This window comes from Sapajus apella, unplaced genomic scaffold, assembly GCF_009761245.1.
Source record: "Sapajus apella isolate SASKATOON/1434 unplaced genomic scaffold, GSC_monkey_1.0 scaffold71, whole genome shotgun sequence".
Classification (NCBI taxonomy): domain Eukaryota; kingdom Metazoa; phylum Chordata; class Mammalia; order Primates; family Cebidae; genus Sapajus; species Sapajus apella.
Window position 1 is genome coordinate 1,643,470 of NW_022437011.1, and position 19,166 is coordinate 1,662,635.

The 19,166-nt window shown below is 41.6% G+C and overlaps 1 protein-coding gene and 1 pseudogene across 2 annotated transcripts in view; one reads left to right on the forward strand and one right to left on the reverse strand.

The window, feature by feature from the left end:
- The window catches only part of HMGXB3 (HMG-box containing 3), a 54,211-nt gene that overhangs the window by 9,834 nt on the left and 25,211 nt on the right, over nucleotides 1-19,166 (reverse strand). For both annotated transcript variants that reach the window (XM_032250240.1, XM_032250241.1), the window contains 9 exons: nucleotides 18,125-18,543; nucleotides 16,250-16,425; nucleotides 16,014-16,111; nucleotides 12,431-12,529; nucleotides 10,383-10,532; nucleotides 6,048-6,349; nucleotides 5,442-5,569; nucleotides 2,186-2,317; nucleotides 1,098-1,282 (listed from right to left, as the gene is read on the reverse strand). In XM_032250240.1, the coding sequence (XP_032106131.1) occupies nucleotides 1,098-1,282; nucleotides 2,186-2,317; nucleotides 5,442-5,569; nucleotides 6,048-6,349; nucleotides 10,383-10,532; nucleotides 12,431-12,529; nucleotides 16,014-16,111; nucleotides 16,250-16,425; nucleotides 18,125-18,543 (1,689 nt within the window). The remainder of the gene's footprint in view (nucleotides 1-1,097; nucleotides 1,283-2,185; nucleotides 2,318-5,441; nucleotides 5,570-6,047; nucleotides 6,350-10,382; nucleotides 10,533-12,430; nucleotides 12,530-16,013; nucleotides 16,112-16,249; nucleotides 16,426-18,124; nucleotides 18,544-19,166) is intronic.
- LOC116531713 lies at nucleotides 13,806-13,902 on the forward strand (annotated as a pseudogene).

The following is a 19,166-nucleotide window of genomic DNA, read 5'->3' on the forward strand; positions in this document are numbered from 1 at the left end:
AACTTGCTTCCTTGTGATAAACTGTCATGATGCATTACTTTATTCATTAGATATGATTTGCTATTATCTTATTCAGACTTTCATCTATATTCATGAGTACATTCGGCCCAAATTTCTTCTCTTACATCAAATGTCTGATTTTGTTTCCAAAGTTATACAACCTTACATGATGAGTTGGGGAAATATACCCACTTTCGCTATTTGCCTATGTTTAGAATAATATTTCTTGGATATTTGTTATAATTAATTTATGAAGCCATCTGAATTTGGTGTTATTACTGTGTGAAAATTTTTCAGTTCAGAACCTAAGTCAGCTCAGGTCACTCTTTTCCTCCAGCCCCTTCAGTGGCTCTCCATTTCACTCTGTGTAAGTCCTCAAAATGGCTCATGTTACCCTACATAGAGTCGGCCTCCTGCAGCACCTAAACCTCACACGACATCCCACGGCTCGCTCCCTCCCTCTCCCCCACACTTCAAGCCACACTAGCCTCCTTGCTGGTCCTCAGTCATGCCCAGCAAGCCCACCTCAGACCCTGTTCTTGCTGCTCCCTCTGCCTGGAATATTCCTCCACAAAGCCACACGGGTTTCAGATCTCTACTCAAATGCTACTGTATCAGAGATCCCCTCCCACCAACTGCCCTCTATAAAATACAAATGCCCTTTCCCACAACACTGCTCTCTCCTCCTTACCTAGCTAGCTTGATTGTGCTTCACAGCACTCACTACTCCTAGATAGATATTTGTTTCCCGTGTCCCTAGACCAGAATGTGAGCTCCATGAGGGCAGAAGCATTTTTTTTAAACTACTATTTCCCATCTAAAACATGCGTTTAGTTTATGTTCAATATATTTATTATATATTTTTGATACTCATTCACTGGATAAATACATTTTTCAAATGAGTAACTGAATAAACAAATGCCTCTATTTCCATCTGGCATTCCCTAAATGAACTCATTGGGCTGTAGGAGGAAAAAGCCACTTGCCTCACCTGGACAGGACTGGAGTTATCCACCCCTTGGGGATATCATGCAGGAAGGCAGCTGCCAAAACGAGAGAATCCCGTAGGTCCCACACAATGGCTGAGAGGCACTTACCTCCACGTTCTTCAGTGCCAGCACGTTCTCTTCACTCCTCTGGGCCATTTCCACTTTGGGGGCCACACCACAGATGCCACAGATCATGTCATTGTAGTCTCGGACAGTTAGGCACTCAAAGGCCCAATAGCCATTGCACAGCAGCTCCTGCAGCTGGCTCAGCTCCTCCGAGGTCAGAGTCTTCTCTGGAAGAAGAGTAAGCACACTGAGAAGGGCACAGAAAAAGCCCCTGAAGCCACTAGGGATGAGCCAGTGGGCAGCAAGTAGAGCCATTCTGCAAGACTGATTCTTCTCAAAAGAAGACCCAGCTATGCTAAATACCCTGAGGGTCAGGGACCTGGCCTGCAGCTGCTTAGGTGGCAACCCAAAGGGCAATTCCCACTGGAGTCATAGCTGCCTGTACTAAGTACTAGATGCTGTGCTGAGAGCTTTGACAGGTTATCTCACCAATGCTCACAGGAATTTAATTCTTTATGAACCAGGAGCTACTACTCTCATTTTATAACTGGAGAAACAGAGACACAAGAATAACTTGCTCAAAATCACACTGTAACTAAGTGGTAGAGCCAAGACAAACACGGGCCCATATAACTCTAGCAGCTTTGCTGTCCTGTTCTCACAGCAGGCAAGGTAAAGGGAGATTGCAGCCTACAGGAACGGGATGAGAAAAGCACAAACAGGAGTCAAGAGGGCATGGAGGAAAAAAATTCTAGACAGAGAGGATGGTCCTCAACCTCAGGTCTTGGCATGAGCCTTGAAACTGGAAGCAGGCATCCAGGAGCTGTGGTCAGAATGAGTCTGACTAACATGCACTGGGGCCAAGTCTCCCTATGACCAAAGAAGGTGCTTCTAGAAGTCACTTGTAATCTCTTGCTAAGGGTCCCTGGATGCACAGAAAGACTTATACTTTCCAAATTAGTTTGGCATTTATAAAATTCAAAAGGAAGAGTACGTTAGGAAGTCAAGAATGTCTCCTTTTTGAAATGATCAGATCCTTCTCCAAAATGAATCTTTTAACCAAAGCCTGTACTGAAAATTCCCAGGGAGCTCAGGACTAACCTTGGGAAAGGGAGAAAAGCAACTTTTACCTGTCTGCTCCTGCACCGACTTCAGAACAACACTGACAGACACTCTGGGGTCCTCCCCTAGCTTGATCTGGTTTCTGATTGCAAAAAGCAAGTCCAGGCTTACCAGCAGCTTGTTTCCCACGTTAAAGAGACCTGCAAGTTAAGAAGAGGCAACAAGAAAACTAATGTATTATACACAATGGCAAAAAATAGAATACACACCAGGTGGGTGCAGTGGCACGCACCTGTAGTTACAAGTACTTGGGAGAATGAGGCAGGAGGATAGCTTGAGCCCAGGAGTTCTGCACCAGCTCTGGTAACACAGTGAGAAACTCTATTTCAAAAAAGAGAGGGGAAAAAAAAAACAAAAACAGGCTGGGTGTGGCCTGTAGTCTCACGTCTGTAATCTCAGCACTTTGAGAGGTCAAGGTGGGAGGACTGCTTGAGTCCAGGAGTTCAAGACCAGCCTGGGCAACATAGCAAGGCCTCATCTCTATTTTATTCAAGTTATATATTAAAAAAAAAAAAAAGCAAAACAAAAACACCACAACTAAATGTCCATCAATAGGGGAAGGGTTAATTAAATTATGGTGCATTCATAAAATAGAAAGCATTAAAAGAATAAAGTATTACAACATGGAATCCATTTTTTAAAAAAGTAGACCTAGCTATTCTGATACAAAGTTGCCTATAATACGTCATTAAATTTAAAAAAATAATGAAATAGTACATACATCTTCTTTTCCCCAATAAAAACAAGAAACACTTTCCTCCCACCCAGTTCAGTCCTTGGACCAAAGGTATCACTCTTCCTTTACACTTCATTCAACTGCACCTAGGGAAAGGCCAGGAGCATCCTTTAGCTCATGAATGTGTAAGGGATCAAAGGCTATAAAATCACTCCAACACCAAATCCTGCAATGAATAAATCAGAGGAATTTAAGTGCAGTCAATTTAAGACAAATAAAAGTGAGTGATTTTACATGCGCACAAAATATAATGCACTAATCTGCACAAAAGCAAATTGTGTTCCCAGTGAAGAAGGGTACGGAGAAGTGTGAAACCATAAGGGAGAGCAGAGCTCTGGTCCCATACAAATTTTTTTTAAAAAGCAAAAAAGTTATGATACCCTCAGAAATCATCAAGTACAAATGTAAAAGACAACTGATATCACATTCTGACAGGCAAGAGGTAAAACTAAATAAACTGAGTGACAAACTGAGAGAAAACTGTCAAAAAAAAGTCCAAAAGAAGAATGGAAACGTTCACAAAAGAAATTTACTATAGAAAAAAAACCCATAAAGGATCATAAAAATGACAAAGAAATACAACAAATTAAGATTATATACAAGTTTTTACCTATAAAATTGATAAACTTTAAAAAATTATAATACTCATCTACAAAAACAAAGTCAACAAACTTAATTGTATTTCTATACTGACAATGAATAGCTGGAAATTAAATCATGCCACTTAGCACTGAAAAAAAATACTTATGTCTAAGTCTAACAAAATATGTGCAGTTCCTATATGCTGAGAACTAAAAAAACTGATTATTAAAATGGAGAGAAAGACTATGGACTGGAAGATTCAACATTTTTAGGCATGTCAAAATTTCCCAAATTGATGTGTACAGATTGAACACAATCCAATTAGAATTCAAGCAGGACTTTGTAGATACTGACAAGCTGACTCTACAATTTATATGGAGACACACCTATTAGAATGGCTGGAAAACAAAAACAGACAATGCTGAGTGTTGGCATGTAGAGCAAACTAACTTTTACCCATTGTTGAAAGGAATGCAAAATGGTAAAGACACTTTGGTAATGCAATTTTCTTATAAAATTAAACACACACTTACCATATGACCCAGCAATCTGACTCCTAGGTATTTACCCAAGAGAAATGAAAGGTTCACACAAAAGCCAGCACACAAATATTTGTAGCAGCTCTATATGTGACTGTCAAACACCGGCAGTGAACCAAATATTCTCCCATGGGGAAAAGATAAACAACTTATGGTACATCCACACAACAGAAAACTACTCCACAATAAAAAGAAACAAACCACTGACAAACACAACATGAATGACTCTCAAAGGATTAGCTTACTGAAAGAAGCCAGACTCAAAAGGCTACATGCTATAATTGTGTTTACACGACATTCTGGGAAACAGAACACTACAGGGATAAAGATGAGATCAAACAGTTAAAAGAGGTTGGGGAGACAGGTGGCTTTAAATACAAAGGAACAATACAAGAGAATGTTTTGGGTGATAGACCCGTTCTATATATTGATTGTGAAGGCAGCTACACAATTTAGTGCAAATGTCAGAACTTACGGAGCTGAAAGCAACACACTTTACTATACGTAAATTTTAAAATACATTTTGATTAAATAAATAATCTGAGTACTGGCCTAGATAGACTACAGGGTATCAGGCACTCTCATTAACTGTTGGCAAGAGCATAAAATGGTACAAACTCAATCTAATGATATAAGACATTAAAACCACAAAGCACCATTAAGTTCTAAGACAAAGAGAATACAACACAAATATGCTTTCATCTTCAGCATTCAATTCTACAAGCAAAACTCAGGATTCAATCAGTCTCACAATGGTTGGCACGTGGTGAGTGTTCCATAAATGCCTGATGTTGACAAACAATAGGGGAGGAAAGGGGAAAGGTGCAGCAATTCCGCTTCTGAGTATTTGTCCAAAAGACAAATGAGGGCTGTATACAAAGACTGAATCATAAAAGTATAAAATGGGCACCATACATTCCTTTAAAAATGGCCATGTACTTTTGCTGGCACAGGAAGATCCCCACAATGTACCCCTAATTTAAAAAGCACATTCCATAACCTCTAGCACAACTGTGCTTTTCTTCAAAGAAAGACTATAAATCCTACAATTTCTTATATTCTGCACAGATGAATAAACATTTCTGGAAGATTGAGCATACTGTTACATGTTTATCTCATGGCAGTAGGAATACTCTTTTGACTTTCTGTTTCCTCTTTTTATTTGTCTGCATTTTCCAGCCTTTCCACAATGAAGATCTGTTATTTTCAAGATACCAGTTAAGCGCTTCAACACTTGAGAGGTAAATGTCATCTCCTGGGACTGAGACATTTAGGAAGAAGATTCCCTCTTCCTCAGAAGCCCCATCTGAGAAGATCCAGTGCTCAAAGGGCCAGAGGTCTCATCAATGCAGGCAGTTCCCAAGCCTGCTTTGGGATGCTCTGAGGGAAGAGAAGGTTGGCACCCACCTGTGTAGATGTCTACGAAGCTGTGCAGGGCCAGACAATGGGGGTTCAGACACATCTTCACCTGGGCAGTCACCGTCTGCAGACGGCTGGCTGTCAGCAGCCAGCATTCCTGGGGCCCGGCCAGGGAGCTAGTACCAGAAACATCACCACCAACAACAAACAAACAAACAAACAAACAAAAGGGAAAGAGACTTCTTTATTGAGTCCCAGGGCTCAGTGATCAACGGCAAATTCTCATTTGCTGGAGCTTAGGATTTCTAGGTAGGTATTTTCACTTTGTTGGAATCTGTGGAATCATCCCCACAATTAATCTAACTTTGAATTTATTACAAAATTTAACCAATCCCAATGAATTCCCAAACCTAAACATTGTGTGAGGCAGTCCAGATGTAAACTAAATCCTAAGCTGGTGATAACGTTCAGGCATTTCAACAGAAATGATAATTACCAATTATTACTTTACTTTTAGCAAGCAGAAAGGTAAAGAAGCCTAAAAACAGCAGAGAATAACATCTTCACAGTGATAGCTTTAAAGTTTTCTGAAGAAAAGAGCAATATGAGCCAAGTGGGATGGGGCAGCTAGGGGCAGAGTTAAGGGGTGCTTACTTTTGTCCCCCTTTGAATAATGGGCTGCTACAGAGAAGGCACTGCGTGGATGGAGACTCATAATAATTCGACCAAGAGGTTTGCTCGATGGTGACTGTTTCCTCACTCACGTTGGATAAGATAAGTCGAGAGCTGTTGAGTTCATGAATCAAGGCGAAGACCTCAGCCAGCTCTGACTCATTCTCAGGAATCTGCAGGACTTTGCGCAGCAGCTGCAGTGTGGACTGGCGCTGGATCTCCCTCTGGGCTGTGCTCAGGGGCTCTGTGGCATTCAGTACATCTGGGAGTGGTGAGCTCACCTCCTGCGAAGAGAGTGGATTGATCACCAAGCACTCAGGGCAGAAAAAGCCAGCTTTAGGCTAAAATAATAAAAGTCTGGGAGCAGCAGACAGATGGGGCCCATGACTGATAGGAGGGAAACCTAAGTTCCTAACCAGCTCAGCTAATAACTCACCATGTGACTAAAGGCTGGTTATTTTTCTCTGTGGGGCTCAGTTTCTCTACAGGTTAAGTACCCCCATGCAAAATCCTCTCAAATCCTAAACTTTTTGACCACTGACATGACATTCAAGTGATACACTCATTAGAGCATCTCAGACTGCAAATTTCTGGGTTAGGGATGCTCAGGGAGTATGCATTCTGCAAATATTGTAAATTATGAAATAATCCAATATTCTCAACACTTCTGGTATCAAGCACTTCAGATAAGGGATATTCAAACTGTATCAGTAAACAACAGGATTATATACAACTCCTGGTAATGAATTAAACACCTAGCTCTCATTGATCAGGTATGGGGTTTAGAGGATAACAGACCCAGGTTTCAGTTCTGGATATGCCACTTAACAGCTGTATATGTGGGACCCAAGGCAATTTACTTATCTTTCTGAGTCTCAATTTCCTCATCTGTGAAATGGGGCATAAAAATAGTATTAATCTCCTAGAGCTATTATTCAGATTAAGTAAGATTTTTTTGTTTTTTTTTCTTTTACTGACCTCCAGAGCTGAGCTGGAGTGTTTTAAAGTAAGATATTTCAAGTAAAGCACTTAGCACAATGCCTATGGTGCAATGAAGGTTCTATGAATGATAGTTTTGATATATAAACAAGTATCTGCACTGCTTAAAATTATCTGTCTTTAATTATCAGTGGCTTCTGGGTACAAGGTAATTTTATATGCCAGTCAGAGGCTTCCAGGAACAATGTTTTGAAATACTCATTAAAAACAGCTCTTTCTAAGTGGGTCTCTCTTCAATGGAGGCTCTTCCCTGATCCTTTTTGCCAAGCCAGCATGAATCACTCCCCTCTTTGTGTTCCCTGAGTGCACCTCTTGACTGCAGAATTCATCATCTGACACCTGCTAAACCACTGCCTTCCTCCCTTCAGTAAGGATAGGATTCTGATTATTTACTGATTCACAAAAAGCATGATGCCTGAGACACACGCAAGATACTGATTCATATCTGAAAGACATATTATACATGGCTCTGTAGAAGTTAAATGCTTAATGCTACAGTTTGGATGCTTATCCTCTCAAAATCTCATGCTGAAATGTGATCCCCAACATTGGCAGCAGGTCCTAAAGGGAGGTATCTGGGTCATGGGTGCAGATCCGTCATGAGTAGATTAACGTGGGGTGGGGCAAGGGAGGTGGTGAATGTGTTTTGCTTCCTTTTTCTCCACATGATCTCTATGCATGCCAGCTCCCCTCGCCTTCCACCGAGTGGGAGCCGTCTGAGGCCCTCACCAGAAAAAGACGTTGGTACTATGCTTCTTGTACAGACTGCCAAATTATGAGCCACATAAACTTTTCTTTATTAATTGACTAGCCTCAGGTATGCTTTTATAGCAACACAAAACAGACTAAGACACTTAATAACAAGGAGCTTTTTATTAATGCTGCATACCCATGACAACTTTTGTAATAGTTTGGTTACCTTTCTCTCCCACTAGACTGTAAGCTCAAGGGAAAGGGCATATCCTATTCATCTGTGAAAGACTGGCCCATAGGAGGCATTCAATATATGCTGAAAGAATGAATGAATGAATGAATGAATGGCTGCAGAAGGGCTGACTAACACTAGAATCAGCTGCCCTGAGAGGCTGTGTGTTCTCAGTCACAACTCTGAAACCATGGCTGGAAGACCACTTGGCAGGAATACCGTCCTGTGGTTCTAGGCAGAGATGAAGGATAGAGAAGACCGCTACCGTTCCAGCTCAGAGATGTGGTCTTAATGACAACAGCTGAAGACAAAAAGCACAGAAAATATTTGGCCACCAGGGGGCTCCAAATGACAACACACAAGAAGGTCCCTGTGGTTCTGACCCGTGCTTTATTTTGTGGAAAACAATAATTACATTGTATTTCTCAAAACTTTAGGAGATTGGAAAGTGATGGAAAGTCTGCAGGTGAGGGTCCTGGGGGTGGGAAGCTCTCAGTTAACCAAATATAGAGGGATATAAGTTTTAGAGTGGGATTTGAAATTGGCAAGAGGTCCCTAGATAATTTCCCATGTCATCTGAAAAGTCACTTCATCCTAGATCTAAACATCCACTTCAGCTGCAAACCACACAAATAGCTAAAATGAACTGGAAGGAGAAAGGAATGCTCAGAACTTCTACCTACACAGAAACTCAATTCCATCCCCTAATTACAGATATACACACTTTGTATATGCAAGCTCCAGGGTTAGGTGGTGTAGGAAAAACAAACATACCTGCCCTAGAAGAGACTGTGGTCTCATTGGGAGTTAAGAGAAGCAGTCAGTATGGGCTGTGAGCAATGCTATGGCAAGAGGAGCACATCAAACTCACTGAAAATCCAGGAAGAAAGCTTACTTCCAGTTGCAGGCATCCAGTGGAGCAAGAGAATCTGATGAAAGCTACAGACCCATTTTGCATGCAATTTCAGGGATTTATAAACTCCTTGAAGCTCAATTCTCAGTCTTCTCTAAGGCTCCTGTCTCTGAGAGTAAAATGCCCACATCGAATGTACCTTGCCCACCTTATTTTACCAATGGAGAAACTAAAGTTCAGGAGAGGGAAGATTCTAACTCAGGTTCACTCCTAGCCCCAGTGTTTTTTTCCCCAAGCCATCAGTGCCCACACATTTTGGTTCCACTTTCCTTTCTCACAGGACAATAACCTCAGAACATCACCTCAAGCACAGAAACAGACTTGGAGACCAGGGTGAGATTCATCACCACAAAGGCCTCTCTCCATATACAAATAAACCTTTAAGCTTGAAGCAGTTCTCCCTATCTCTGTAGTCCGGTCTACTCCCAAACCTTTATCCCATAAGTTCCCCTCTGGAGTTCCATAACTTTCCTCTAGGCCTCTCCCTGGCTCAAGAACATTCAGTGGGACCCCACTGACTGAAGAATAAACTGACAAGACCTTCCATGACATGGTTCCAAGATGCTTTTTAGGTCTTATTTTCCTTCACACCCCTTCTCCCACACTCCATTCCCATACCATCTCCTCCAGACAAATGGAACACTCCTCATTTTCATTCACGTTTACCCTTAAGTATGGCATACCTTCCCCTTCCATCCAAAATCTGCTTGTCTTTCAAGGTCAGGCCTTGATTTGCAGTGCCCAGGCTCCATCTCAGGTCTTGACCTGTTCTGTGTGCCACCCTCTCTTCCCCCAAAGCAGATCAGTAACATTTCTCTTCTTACTCTTATTTTACTCATTCCACTTGCTGCCTCCAGTGCCATCGTTTTCAGTTCACTTTAAAAAACTCATATGGAAATTAAGGACTTCTTAAAATGCCCATTTTTCCTGGTTATAATAATAATAAAACCCCTAAGGAGCCAAGTGGAATGTATTTTACTATCCAAGTAGCTTGGCCCAATTTCAGAGAGGAGGGTTGCCTAGACTGCTAGAAATAAAGCTTTGATTAGCTAAAAGCTTTGCAAGGAACCTGAGAAAGCTGCAGTGGTCTAATCTACAAAGTCTTGGGGTTGGCATTCTCTATTTACCAAAACAGTAAATCAACTTACAGGTCTTGCATCAGGCCTCAGAGGTAAGAGGACACAAGCCTTTCGTCCCTCCCCTTTGACTCCTACTTAAGGCCCGTGCTAATATTCTCTGCAGTGAATGAACTCTTGGTTCTCAGAGATCAAGATACCTAGTCAACCCCTTCACCCTGGCAATGGGGACAAGGAGGCCCAGAGAAAAGGCGGCACTTGCTCAGGTTCAGAAACCACAACCTGGTTCCAGTTTGGATGCTCTAACTACTACCATGTACTTTAAAAATCCTCCTATTTCTACTAAGACAGGTTCACAACCAGAACCCAAAACAGGCCAGGGTGTGTTTGGGGAAGGAACTCACGATAGCCTTCGTGGTTTTCTCAGTCCGGTCTTTGGCAAGGTTAAAACCACAGCTGGGACAAATCCGAGGTTTGTGCCTGTTGGTGTAGACATAGCTACAAGATGGATTCTTGCACTTTCCCCGGCCTCTTGATGTAGCCAGGCCCAAATCCTAAAAAAGTAAGACCAATGTTCAATTCTACAAAAATTAAGTTAAACCTGGGCAGAGCCCAGACCAAAATGAGGAGCTGCCAGTACATCAGAGAAGAGAGTGGCAGCTGCAAACCAGATTTAGCCTAACTTCAAGAGCCTTAACCTTTTCTGCAGTTACCCTTTTACTTTTAATACAGGCTGTAAATTTTTGACAAATTCAGTCCTTCCCTATCTGTGAAACAAGAGAGTTGACTCTCAATGGTCAGAAATTCAAACGTCTTTGGGGTCCAGGCAGTTGGTGGAGTGAAACAGGTCTGTTTAAAGAACGAGTGCTAGAGACTGGTGAACTAAAGAGTTCAAGCTCCGCCTAAAGACAAACCGTGACTTATGGACTACTAAAGCTCAAAGCTCCAGCATCTAAGCTCCTATGACAAGTTACTATCTAATCAGCAGAAAAGAGGGTCTACTCAGGGGTAGTTCTTCCTAGATGGTAAATCTAGTTGCCTCCTAAGGGAGTGGAGAGTGAAGGCATGGAGAAGGTAGTGATTACATTTAGGTCACAGGAAAAAGAAACCTGAGCAGATCTCCAGGATAAAAGGCATATTCTCCTTAGAGATCAGGCCAGGCCAGAGGTTAACCCAACATACCGTGCTGTCTTGTTTGCTACTGAATCCCCAGCACAGAGCCTGGCACAGAATATGTGCTCAATAAATATTTTTTGAATTGATGGATCAATGAATGACCCCATCTGAACCTGTCTGCCATTACGAGGCAAGAATTTTTAAAAATCTAGCTGTTCTCCCAAAATCTGTTCATCTTAATCAAATCAGCTAGAGAAACTGCCAAAAGATATTGGCTGGTTGATACTTTAAGCGTCAAGAGAATTAGAGAATGTTGAGAGTGACAGATGCCCCAAAGGTATCTAAGCCAATGCAGCATTTTACACAGTAAAACTGAGGACCATAGCAGGAAAGAATCTTGTCCAGGGACACATGGTGTGCTAGCAGCAGAGCCAGAACTCCTTTTGGATCAGGTCTTTCAACCGTCTAGTATTTATTTTCCTGCTCTATGCTGCCTGCCCTTCAAAAGGGTGATCCCAATGTCACACATTTTTCCACTGAGATGTTAATATGTGTTATGTTAAAAATAAAGGAAAAACCCCTGTGGGGAACGCTAAGCTAAACAAAATAAGTTGCTTTACTGAAGTATTTCTCAATCTTACTTTAAGATACTACTGATGGCCGGGTGCGGTGGCGCATGTCTGTAATCGCAGCAGTTTGGGAGGCCAAGGCGGGTGGATCACGAGGTCAGGAGTTTGAGACCAGTGTAAAACCCGTCTCTACTAAAAATACAAAAATTAGCTGGGTGTGGTGGTGGGTGCCTATAATCTCAGCTACTCGGGAGGCTGGGGCAGGAGAATCGTTTGAACCCAGAAGGTGGAGGTTGTAGTGGGCCAAGATCGTGCCACTGAACTCTAGCCTGGGCAATAGAGGAAGACTCCATCTCAAAAAAAAAAAAAAAAAAAAGAGAGAAACAAAAAGATACTAGTGTTGCATTTGACTTTGTTTTAGGGAGGAAAAGCCAATATCACCTAAACTTAACTGTGGAACACCCTTTCTAGGCTAGAAGGTTCCAAGACTGCTAAAATGTTAAATCTGGACTGGATTCTCATCTCCTGCAACTCTCAGTAAAAATCTACTAATCTCAGTTGTCCTATACTTTATAAATCTCACCTGGAAAGGAACCAAAACAACGCAGCAGATTGATCCAGTAGCTATCATTTACATCAGGGATAGATTAACATCTATATCCCTCCCCCAGCTACCACCACCCTCTCTCCCAGCCTCCTACTGACCTTCAGCCACGAAATCAAGACAACCTGCATGCCACCCCACCACCACCTAGCTGCACACTTACCAATGTGACAGTGCAGCTGTACTTATATGGAGGAAACATATCGGGCTTGACCTCCACAACTTTAACCTGAGAAGTCCTGTTGGATGGGCCACTTGGTAGCTGTGGATCAGAATAAACTGTTTAGTGTTTTTGAACCTCAACCAAACTCCTGAGGTTCTATGTCCTGAAATGACTTGAGGAAATGTTTTCTTGGGGAATTTATAGAGCTGTTCTCCAAATGAGCCCTTTGGACTGCCAGCTGGCAGTCAGCAGCCCACCAAAGCCTGAGTGTCATGTTCAAGCCCAGGGGTTGCCACATGCTTCTGTGCAGCTTCTAACACCATGTATTAGAAACAACATGAATCAGATTTACAACTACTACTGAGTTATAAAGCACATAATAGCTTTTATACACACAAATACATGGTTGAATAATTTTGCATAGAAAGATGTCTGAAAGACTATTCACTAAAATGTCACAGGGTAAGAGGACGATCATGGTTGTTTCTCCCTCTTTACCACTATCCACAAAATTTTCTATTTTTTTGTTTTGTTTTTAGTAGAGATGTGGGTCTCACTATGTTGCCAGGCTGGTCTTGAACTGCTGGACTCAAATAATCCCCCCCCTTGGCCTCCCAAAGTGCTGGGATTACAACCATGAGCCACCATGCCCAGCCTCAAATGTTTTATAAGGAAGTGCATTTTAATTACATAAAAAAAGAAAAAGCATACAAAATTAAAATTATTCTATAATAATGCATTTAAGTTGATTTTCAGAATATTTCATGTAACTGTTTACTGGTTTAAAACTAGCAAAAGAGCTTGTGGCTTTTAACAAACACCCAATGTCACCAATCAAAAGGAAACTATTTACAGGGAAGACTGGGGTTTACCCAAGTAACAGAGAGTACATAAAGGGAATCTAGGAGCTGGAAATCTACAAAACTACTGATGCTAACCAGATACCTTCCTTCTACACCGCAAGATCACACAAACACCCAGAGCTGCCACCACATCTGTGTGGAAGACAAAACAGTTCTCAAAGTAAAAGCCCGTTGATATTCCTGTCAGGGCAAATGCAAACTGTTAAAGGAAGTTAACTGACAAAGAACACATGACAAGGGAGATGGCAGACCCATTTTCCTATTCCCACTTGGTCCAGGGCACAGTTTTCAAACTACAGGCCACAATCCAATGAGGTGTCATAACTTTAATGAGCTGAAACCAGCATTTTGCAAATAGGAATGAGAAATAACAAAGTGACTGCATACAGTAAGGGCATAACTTCTTTAAACCTTTAGTATATACGCCTACTGGGCAGTAATATAAAAATATGCCCGTTACTGAGGGGCATGATCAAAAGCTTGAAAAACGCTGACTTAGGAAATTTTGATAGATCCTTTCACAAGCATGGCGATCTGGTATTCACGCACATGGGTGAGATGTGCCTCCCTCAAACCTCATTACAATGTCAGCACATTATCCATCTGACATGAAAAAAAAAAAAAACTTGATAACTATTCTAGCTACATAAGGCCAAAAAAACAAACAAAACCCACTAATCCAAGGAATTTGGAGACCCAGAACATTCTTAATATCTGTATCATTAAATGAAGGATATAAGCCACAAACTAGTATATGGCATAAAAGCCACGTTTTTGACTTTTAAAAAATTATATTAAAAAATAAACACACACAAATTTAGGAAAAGACCTGAAAGCACAGTCATCAGCTGGTCAATCTGGGTGGCAGGATCATGAGAGACTTTTCTTTCTCCTTTACCTGAATTTTCTATATTTTCTACAACCATGCATTCATTTTTAAAAGAATGCTAAAGAGACAGGACAACTAAATGTTAATATCTGATCCTAGACTGCATCTTAGGCTGGAGAAAAATATGCTATATAACGGAACTGTCCTAGAATGGTAGGGGCTTTTAAAAAAATAATAAAATAAAAAGATGCTGGGTGAAGTGGCTAATGCCTATAATTCCAGTACTTTGGGAGGCTGAGGACGGAGGATCGCTTAAGGCCAGGAGTTTGAGATCAGCCTGGGCAACATAGCAAGAGACCCCGTCTCTACAAAAAACAACTTAAAAATTAGCTTGGTATGGTGGTGCCTGCCTGTGTACGCAGCTACTCGGGAGGCTGAGTTGGGAGGATTCCTTGAGCCCAGGAGTTCGAGGCTGCTGTGAGCTGTGACTGCACCACTGCACTACAGCCTGGGCAACAAAGCAAGACCCTTGTTTCTGGGAAGGAAAAAAAAAAAAAAATACATATATATATATATATATATATATATATATAATTGGGTCTGTGAAAAGAAAAGAAATCTTGGGACCCCCAAATCACTAAGCTTAAGGGAAAAGTCAAGTTGGGAATTGCTTCGAGCCCACCTGCCTCCCATTCTATTCAGTCACCCCTCTGCTCATTGAGATTAATGCGTATCTGACTGTCTCCTTTGTAATCAGAAACTCAGAAGGATGCAACGATTTGTCTCTTAACTACCTATGACCTGGAAGCCCTCTCCCTGCTTTGAGTCTTCTGCTTTTGCTTTGGGTTATCCTGCCTTTCCAGACTGAACCAATGTCCATCTTGTGTATGTTGACCGATGTCCCCCTAGAATATATACAAGCAAACTCTGCTCTGACCACCTTGGGCACATGTCGTCAAGAACTCCTGAGGCTGTGTCCCAGGTGCATGTCCTCAATTTTGGCAAAATAAACTTTCTAAATTAACTGAGACCATCTCAGATTTTCAGGGTTCACAGGTCAAACTGACACAATTTGGAATACAAATGGGAGGGTAAAGATATGCATCCATGTTTCAGTAAAAGAATATCCCTATTCTAGGCCAGGTGTGATGGCTCACACCTGTAATCCCAGCACTTTGGGAGGCTGAAATGGGTAGATCACTTGAGGTCAGGAGTTCAAGGCCAGCTTGGTCAACATGGTGAAACCCCATCTCCCAACAATACAAAAGTTTGCTGGGTGTGGTGGTGCACTCCTATAATCCCAGCTACTCAGGAGAGGCTGAGGCAGGAGAATCACTTGAACCCAGGAGGTGGAGACTGCAGTGAGCCAAGATTGTGCCACTGCACTCCAGTCTGGGTGACAGAGTGAGACACTGCTACCAAAAAAAAAAAAAAAAAAAAAAAAAAAAAAAAAAACCACAACAACAAAAAACCCAGAATATCCCTATTCTTATGAAATACACAAACAAGCATGAAGGCATTACTTACCCTACAATGTGTATTTTACACACATGCACGTGTATATACCCACATATGGTGGGGGGAACAAGCATGAACAAAACAGAAAAAGCAAAATGGGCTGTTAACAATAGATCACTATGGGTAAAAAGTATATGGGTGTTCTCTGTACTATTTTTGTTTTTGTGACTTTTCTAAGTTACAAATTATTTCTAAGTAAAAGATTTAAAAACACACATTTACTTTATAAAAAGAAATTTAAAAAACAGATAAATCATTCATGTTAATCTCCTCCCAGAGGTCTACCAATGTAGAATTAGGATCCGCCTTTACCTATAGCTTTGATGCATTAAATGGAAGCAGCCAGACGCCCCCTCTGGAAAATGGGTCTTACCTTCACTTCACCAGGGCCAGATGTCTGTTGAATGGGCTGGCCCAGCTGCTTCAGTGTGCTTGGCTTCAGACCACAAGTCCTCACAGAGGGAGTCTTATCTGAGAGAACCAGGAGCCAAACTGGTGACTTAAGTGCATTCAGAGTCTCCCCAAGTCTCTCATGTCTGTTCTTAAATCCCACTCCTGTCCCTTTCCCATCAGACAGCTCCTCCATCCCAGGTATGTCCCAGCCCTTACCACTCAGGGAAAAGGCCTGCCTGGCCCTGGGCAGTCCCATGCTGCTGCCTCGCCCCACATTGACTGGGGCTGGCAGAATTGCTCTCATTGGTCTTGCTGCAGCCAATAATGAGGGCTTGCCCCGTGCTCTGCCTTTAAGCTCTGGAGCTCTGGGCCCAGGGGTAAGCAGGTCAACTCTGAAAAGAAGAAGAGAAATCTGGAAATTCTGGACCACAGGGAAGAAAACCAAAGTGCAATCTCTACATAGTGCTTTATTAGAGGATAGTATTGGGGTTAAACTGTCAAGCTTTACACAGATTGAGTTCAAATTCAACCACTAAATAGCTGTGTGGCCCTGGGCAAATAATTTATTCTTCTATTAACTTCAAGTTCCTAATATGTAAAATGGGACAGTAATTACCTATATGTTGTGGGGTCACTGGGAAGATACAGACGTGTAAAACAATATCAACAGCGTGTAATGCCAATCTCTGTTATAGCTGTAACATGTAATCTACCTCTAGTTAGAGCATAAACTAATGAGAGCAGCTTGGAGACCCTAGAAAACAGAGTCCCCGTTGCAGCATCAATGTTGAGCACAGGTCTACACCACAAAAGGCCTCAACGAACATTTGCTAAAGTGATTTACCTGTTTCAAACAAAAGGCCTAAAATGCACAGCTTCATCCTTTAAATACACAAAACCATCGCCAAAATATATTGCTACAGAATTTTTTTAAAAAAAGCAAGATGTATTTGGAAGGCTGAGGCAGACGAATCACCTAAGCCCAGGAGTTCAAGACCAGTCTGGGCAACGTGAACCCTGTTTCTACAAAAAAATATAAAAATTGGAGAGGTATGGTACTGCGTGCCTGTAGTCCCAGCTATAGGATGGCTTTAGCCAGGCAAGTCAAGGCTTTAGTGAGCTGTGTTCGTACCACTGCACTCCAGCCTGAATAACAAAGTGAGATCCTGTCTCAAAAAGATAAAAATAAACATAAACATAAATAAAAAGTGAGATGTAGAAGTATGTATGTTGTGCTATGATTTGTGTTTAAAAAAAAGTGGGAAATACACACACACACACATTGTATACTAGGTATACAGGTATTAAGTATACAAGGTATTTTTATTTTTCCAGGAAAAGACAGCCAAAGTTAAAAGTGGAATTGGCTTCTGGTGTTCTACTGCGGGCAAAATTGTTACCAGTTGAGAACCAATGATACAAATAAGAGTCTTCAGTTACTAGAACACAGCTTCCTCAGGGAAGGGGTATACATAGAATCCAACTAAGCATTTAAGGAGTAAAAGGGGGGAAGAAGATAGTGACTTCCTCCAACTTGCAAGGTACTAGGTTGCGTGTTTTATAAACAATCTTCAGTTTGTACAGTCAGCCTGTGAAGATTTTCTAATATCTAATTCAAGATTTTTCAGAGGAGAGAACTGAAGTCAAGAGACATGAAGTGACAATGCCCAAGGTCAAACAGAAGCCAGAAGCAGTCAGAACCAGTACTGAGTCATCAGGCCAGAACTCTTTCTACAGGATATTTTAATAAAGCTTCTCTTTCCAAATCCAGTATCCAGACCTGGTACTCATAGTTTCAATATTCCCCAGAGCCTGTCTCAGCAAGACTGTAATAACTGCTTTAGGAGGACTAACGAGAAGAGATGTTTAAGTAATCTGACAGCAGTACATGGACAGCAGAGTCCAGGGGGAAGAAACAATCTTTACATATCTCTAGGCCTTGGTTTCTGCATCTATAAAACAGGAACCATGGCCTGGGCTCTGCTGCCTCTCGCAGGCATGCTATACAGACATTGGATAAAACAAACATGGGGCATTTCCAAGGCTGCTATTTTAAATACAACTCTATAAGATACAAACACACTGACTTACCCTGTAGGTTTTTTAGGAGCAGGGAGTGGACTGGAGGCAACTGTCCCCTCGGATGGTGTTGGTGCATCTGCTCCAGGACTGTCATTGTCAGCTGTCCCCAGAGTGACCTCAGGCTGCACACCACTTTTGATGACTGGTGTCTTAGTGACTGCTGCACCACAATTCCCAGGAGCTTCCTTAACCAAAACATGGGCATCGGAGATGATCACTTCCTCCCACTCACTCTCCTCACCTACTTCTCTGGGCGGAGCTACGTTCAGGAGCTGGCTTACAGCTTCCGAATTCTCCAGAGTCAGTTTGGAGGCATTTTCCTTAGAGGAATTTTGCTCAGTGGTGACAGGCTGCTGATTTCTTTTCACCACAGAGCCTTTGGAAGAGACACCAGAAGCCAATTCCACTTTTACTTTGGCTGGCTTTTCCTAGAAAAATAAGAATACTTTGTATACATAAGGCATTTTACAGTTGATGACATTCACAAACATTCTCTCATTTGATCATTTTAATAACACATGGGCAACAGATAGGAAACCAAGGTCCATGAAAGGAAGAAGTTAACCTAAGGTCTCAAGTGTAAAACTAGGCTGAATAAGTCTTCTGACTACAAGTTCCTTTCACTATGGTATTCAATGCTTTCCTTTGAATAAAGCTTTTCATCTTCTAATTAATTCGTACTGAAAAGCCTCTCCAGGTTTCATCAACCAAATGTTGGCATTTTTTAGTTTCACATTTAGTTTGACATTATTCAAAGCCTACTTCTCTGTGTCTAGAAAGATGGTGACATATTGCCGTATAGGGCCTAGAAGTCCTAAGCTGTTCACCTTGGTGGTCCTTTTATGAGATTCAGTTAATCCCAATGTGGCCACAAACTCATGGGGACAGATTCAAAGTTTCCCATCTCCTTTGAAAAAAATTCTGTATTTTGTCCCAGATTTTTTAAGGCAAGTCTTAAGAATGACTTACACATACGTCACATACTTTGCACTGGATCAAATTAACTCATGCATTATTATGTGCTACAAATATTCAAACTCACTAAAAATAG